We start from the raw sequence: 6,076 nt of genomic DNA on the forward strand, positions 1-6,076 counted from the left end.
TTAGTTTTTCCAGTCAGATCTCCTCTTCTCCAGTGATTTTGTGATCTCACCTCATACACCAATGGATTCCTCTCCCTCTTGCGACCTTATCTGGAAAATTTAATCGCTTTCCTCCCCACCGTCATCCTCACGCGCTACCTCTGGCAAGATTTTTCGGTGAAATTTTTCAGATTGTTATTTTTCCCTTCTTTCGACTTGTTGGTGAAATTTGAAGGCTTCTTTGGGTTTGTTGCCGAACTTTTCCCATGGTGTTTGTGTTTTGGTATAACCGTGTTTGTTTCTTTATCTCCGGTATGCCTTATCCCATGGATGTTCAGTTTCAGCACTACTATAAAGACCTTAGATTATTTCCCATGTTTCAAGTAAGGGGGAGTGTGACTATCTACAATCGGTGTGCTATCCTTTACTATCATTTGGTATTTTATCTACTATGGGCTCTACTGCGTCCTTTGCTATTCTTTGCTTCCTTTTTGCCTCTACCGCTCTCTTGTGTTATAGGGGGTTGTTCATATTTAAATCTATCCTTGGTGTGCTCATCTTCATTCCTGAGGTTCATGTTCAATTCCGTCCTCGGTGTGTTCATTCCCAAGATCGTGTTTAGCTTCGTCCTTGTGTCTCCGTCTTTATTCCCAAGGATTGTGTTCAGCTCCGTTCTTGGTGCCTTCGTCTTCATTCCCAAGGAAGGGTCAGACATAGCGCAATCTCTTTTGAAGTCATCCATCCTAGAGTGCTTATGTTGCTATGACGGTGTTCGTGTTTTCCCTTGGTGCCCCATTCCCAAGGATGTTCGTGACAAGCTTTGCCCCTGAAGTGTTCATTCCCAAGGGTTGCATTGTCCCTCCGAAGCCATCTCGCATTGTTATCCTCTAATTGCATTTAATTTTCATTTGTAATTTTGAGTGAGGTAGAGTGCTTGTTTTAATCCAAGCTTGGAACTTCCAGATGTTCCAGCTTGAGGGGGAGTGCTGAATATTATGAAAGTTGTCTTACTTTCCTATTCTTATTAGTAGTTTCCTAGACTAATTTAGTATCTAGTTTAGTATATATAGAGGTCCATTGAAGTATAGAACATATATACAGAGAGCCAATCTATTGTAATCTTTCATTATAATATATTCTCTATCTTCTCTTGTTCTTTGGTTCTCACATATTTTGCTTCCGCCTAACTGGCGGGTGGTGGTTATTCTCCACCCGCCAGACCTATCAATCCCTCAATTCCAACAGTACCAATCTCTAACAATCTAGTTAAGAGTTTTGGTTTCTCTGTGCCTTAGCAATTGTTGTGCTGTGCCTAAACATTTATTATTTTATATTTATCCACTACAGAGAGCACTTAGCTAATAGTGCGTCAAAAAATAGAATAATACCCAGGAAAATGTTGCTTCATAATTGTCAAGCTTGAAAACTTCATAGCAAATACAGTCACTGCCTGGAAAAAATAAATGAATAAATCAAAGCAGTGTTCATCAATTAAAATTCATATAAAGGAAACAACCATAAAAGAACGCACAGCAGCATAAATACCAAGAACTAGCAAACTTGAGGGCTGATGTAAGGAAACAACCATAAAAGAACGCACAGCAACATAAACACCATAACCAGCAAACTTGAGGGCTGATGTAGTAAGCGGGAAGTCTAAGAGTCCTACAGTTTTGGCAGCTAGAGCTATATCTGCATTTCATTTAAATCTAATTTTCTTTCCTATTGTCATGCATTTAATGTTTCAAACACTTCCTTTAAACTAGACCTTTCTGGTTAAAAGTCAGATTATATATTATTTGAATCCTATTGGAAGTTGGTTCTGTCATTTCAGCTTATTTTTCTTCCGCTACTGCATTTCAGCATTGTATCTTTTCCTTTCTTTCTGTTGAATGCATACCATTAACTAGGGAACTCCGCTTTACTTATTGAAACTTTTTTTTTCTACTAAATAACTATAGTTCTGTATCATTCTTAGGTAGCATTTAATTAGGATCATGTATAAAAATCGGGCTATTAATTAATAGCTACTATAATAAAGCTGTTTAAAAGGGAAAACAAGCATAAATAGTGGTTTATATTAATTAATACCTCTTTTTCATCTCCTTGGGAGGCACAGATCAATACATCCTCTAAGATGATTATAACAAGATCCCAGCCAAGCTTTTTCCATGGAATCCTAATACTCAACTTGCCAACATGACCTATAAACATAAATGAAGTTAGACGCTTTAGTACTCTGAACTCATAATCATGAACCATAAATCCTAGATCATAAACGGCAAAGGAACTGCCTTCACAATAAGTTTTAGACCCCCTCATCCCCTTTATAATTTCTTTATTAAATTGGAGGATATTGCACAAGTATTTATCTGTGATAACTCACTTAGCAGGTTTGGGTTTTAGATGAATATAACAAAGCCAAAGGTCACACTATTTTAGTTGGCTTGTAATGGCATCAAAGTATCAAGTGCTGACAAACTTGACTTTCGACCTTTAGCACACATATCAAAAATATCTATGCTTCCACCCACCCTCTCCCAAAAAATAATGAGCTTATAACTTTCATAGTGTTGTTCTTTTAAATTCCCACAATACCATACAGCAAACAGTTGCAAGCTAAGGTAAATTTAGCAAATTGGAGAACAAAATTCCATAAGCATAATTTAAGCTCAGATACAGCAATAGCTGCAAGCTATAAGACTATAATGGAATTATGGCAAGTAATAACTAAATGGTGTTTTTAAAGCATTCTAAAAATGCTTGTACTAGAATAATTAGCAGAATACATGGAAAAAGTACAGAGAATTTACCTTGCTTTAAAGCAAATGGGAACTGAAGGTAATCAAAAGCTTCAAGAATCAGCTTAACATTTTCCAATAATACTTCTTCTGCGATAGTAAGATGATTGTTAATGTAAATTTTATCTAAAATTCAGATTATTGTAAGTAGCTATAAATGATCATTATACAGATATGCCACAAATATAACATGAATTAAAAAGTTAAAAGAGAGAAAAAAGTATAGCTTTATCCTTTGTTATGTATTGCCAACCATCAAAATATTTACCCCTAAACTTTCATTAGAAGCTCAAACCCCAGCACAAAGAAATGAAAATGCCCAAATGCAATCACATTAAAGAAAAGAAAATAAAAAAATTCCCCTTCGTCAATTTTGTTACTATTACTTGTAAACCGGAGTGGAAAAGAGTGCTTTTCTCAAATAATCAGCAAGTTACCATTCCACAGGAGTAATCTTGAGCTGCTCCGTTTGAATGTCCCGAATGTATTGGCCAAGGTAACCTAATAGCAACTGCCAAACTAAACCTTCAAACATTTCCAACAACAAGCGTGTATATGTAGTCCGTTCCTAGCAGGGTTGTTGAATGATGTATATGTAGTAGAATAAGAGGACCAAGAATACCTAACTAGGAATAAACTATAACCTAATGGGCCTATTTTTAAAAAGGCCTAGGGTTTCAACACTCCATTATTATTGCGTGAACTATGGTCCACACCAAGTTGTGTAGACCATATTTTGTATATTATGAAATAATATATATTCAATACAAAAATAATGTATTTTTAGTATATTAAAAATGTACATTGTATTCAGGAGATGTACATTATTTGTGTACTGAGTGTACATTATATTATATAATGTACATTCAGTACATAAATAATATACATTTAGTATATTAAAAATGTACTTTTTGTTATGGTCCACACAATAATTTGCCTTCAACACTCCCCTCAAGCTGGAGAGGATAAATCATATGATCCAATTGGAATTTTGGATTCTAAAGAAGCGGATTCAAATAATGAGGAGTCCACTTAGAGATGAATAATGAGGAATGTGTCAAACAATTTAATCTATTAAACTCATGCCTTTGTTATGTTATTTGTTATTATTTTTACTCGCACTTTGTTTTTAATCAAATCAATTGTTTGTATTTTGATGTTATATTATTATTATTATTATTATTATTATTATTATTATTATTATTATTATTATTATTATTATGCTAACATTACACGCAATTGGAAACTATTATTCATGGCATTTTTCATTATTCATTTTGTACTATTCTTCATTTCGTAGTTTTTATGTAATGGCATTTTTCACTTCTCAATAATAGTTTTTATGTAATGGTATTTACCTAATTTAGTACTAATTTGTAATATTCTGTTTATATTTTCATAATGTAATCACACTTTTCCTTTATATATTCGAAATATAATCATACGGACTGTTACAAATCATTTACGGATGTGGTGCCATTTTTGCCAATTATTTGTAACAATTTTACAATTTGTATAATTTAACAAATTGATCATTTGTAATTGATATAACTGTGTTAATAATTTATATTTATATACGAATTATATAAAGCTTATTTTGTAACCAAGTATTGCACCATATGTATAGTACTATTCAAATTTATTCAAAAATTTCGAAAATTAAATAATTTAAAAATCTAAATTTATGTATGCATGTAGTTTCCGGTTTTGTCAGTTTTAATTTACACAATACAACCTATGTATTTTCCGCTTTTTAATATTTTGCTGCTTATAATAAAATAATTCACTCAAATTTTTCAGCAAGTAAATAATCCGTAATTTTTACCTTATTTTATATAACTAATTTTATAATTTATTACTAATTGTATCACAAAATTTTTATTACTATTATATCACAAAATTTTTACCTTATTTTATATAACTAATTGTATAATTGTATAATTTTTCCCCAACTATAATAAACTAATATATTAAAATAATATTAATTGGTTTTCCATCAAAGTTAATTTCAATGAATTGAAAATCTATCCATTTTTTTCAATTCATTAGATGAAAATTTTGTGAGGAAAGTAAATAATGATAATAATAATTATTATGATGTAATTAATGGGAGAGTTATAGTTAGGCACATGGTGGTCATGCGAGGGATCCGTGTCATCACAAGCTTATCGCCTCCTAACTTTTGGTAGTTATGGACGTAAAAACCATAATATGATTTTATAACCATAATAAATATTAATTAGGTAATCATATACCGTGTATATTAACTACTATGGTATTAAATAATTTTAATTAGGTATTATCCTATATATTAGGTATGATTATTTAATGGTGTGCATGGTATTAAAAATAATAATAAAGTATGTTATTATGTATATAGTAATATTTGGGTATGTATTATCTTGTGTTTGCCAGAAATAAATCAGTCAATTGAAGAAAAAAAAAAAAAAATTAGTGTGTGCACCTATGTATGCTAATCATATACATGGTATTAAAATCAATTTTAATTAGATAATACCGTCTATATTAGGTATGGTATTAAATAATTTTAATTATAGATTACCATGCATATTAGGTATGATTACTTAATTTACCGTGTACATCTATGTATGCTACTCATATACGTGGTATTAAGAGTGTGTTTAGAAACCCGGAAAATGATTTCTGGAAATCATTTTCCGGATTTCCAGTGTTTGGCAAGAAGGAAAACACTAAAGTCAATGGAAAATGAATGGATTTTTACGGAAAATGACTCCCCCCCCCCCCCCCCCCCCCCCCCCCTTTTTTTTTTGGGGAAGTCATTTTCCACTTCTTCTTCGCGAAGCTGTGGGTACGAGAAGTGATTCTTTGCGAAGCTGCTCTGCCAAAATCGCAACTTTCCCATCTTGTCTTCTCCAAGATTTCTCCATTTCAGAAACCCTTTGTGAAGCTGCTCTGCCAATATCGAAACCTTCCCATCTCTTCCTCTCCAAGATATCTCCATTTCAGAAACCCTTTGTGAAGCTGCTCTGCCAATATCGCAACCTTCCCATCTCTTTTTCTCCAAGATTTCTCCATTTCAGAAACCCTTTGCAAAGCTGCTTTGCCAATATCGCAACTTTCCCATCTCTTCTTCTCCAAGATTTCTCCATTTCAATATCTTGGAGTCGATTTGGATCTCGTGGACGTCGGTGATTTTCCAAACAATAGTACTAATTTCAGGGAATTTACCCTCATATCACTTCACATTCTGTTTTCATATTTAATAACAATAATAACAATAATAACAATAATAATAATAATAATAATAATAATAA

General features: G+C 32.4%; 1 protein-coding gene across 1 annotated transcript; it reads right to left on the reverse strand.

The window, feature by feature from the left end:
- Positions 1–1,367: 1,367 nt before the first annotated feature.
- Positions 1,368–5,837, reverse strand: LOC109148382 (putative vacuolar protein sorting-associated protein 13F; the record flags this gene model as incomplete). The annotated part of the gene is made up of 4 exons (XM_019296195.1): positions 5,699–5,837; positions 2,793–2,870; positions 2,071–2,183; positions 1,368–1,429 (listed from the first exon to the last, which is right to left on the reverse strand). Coding segments are annotated over exons 1-4 (392 nt in total), but the record flags the coding sequence as incomplete, so codon positions are not given.
- Positions 5,838–6,076: the final 239 nt, after the last annotated feature.

This window comes from Ipomoea nil, unplaced genomic scaffold (genome assembly GCF_001879475.1).
Source record: "Ipomoea nil cultivar Tokyo-kokei standard unplaced genomic scaffold, Asagao_1.1 scaffold2060, whole genome shotgun sequence".
Lineage (NCBI taxonomy): Eukaryota > Viridiplantae > Streptophyta > Magnoliopsida > Solanales > Convolvulaceae > Ipomoea > Ipomoea nil.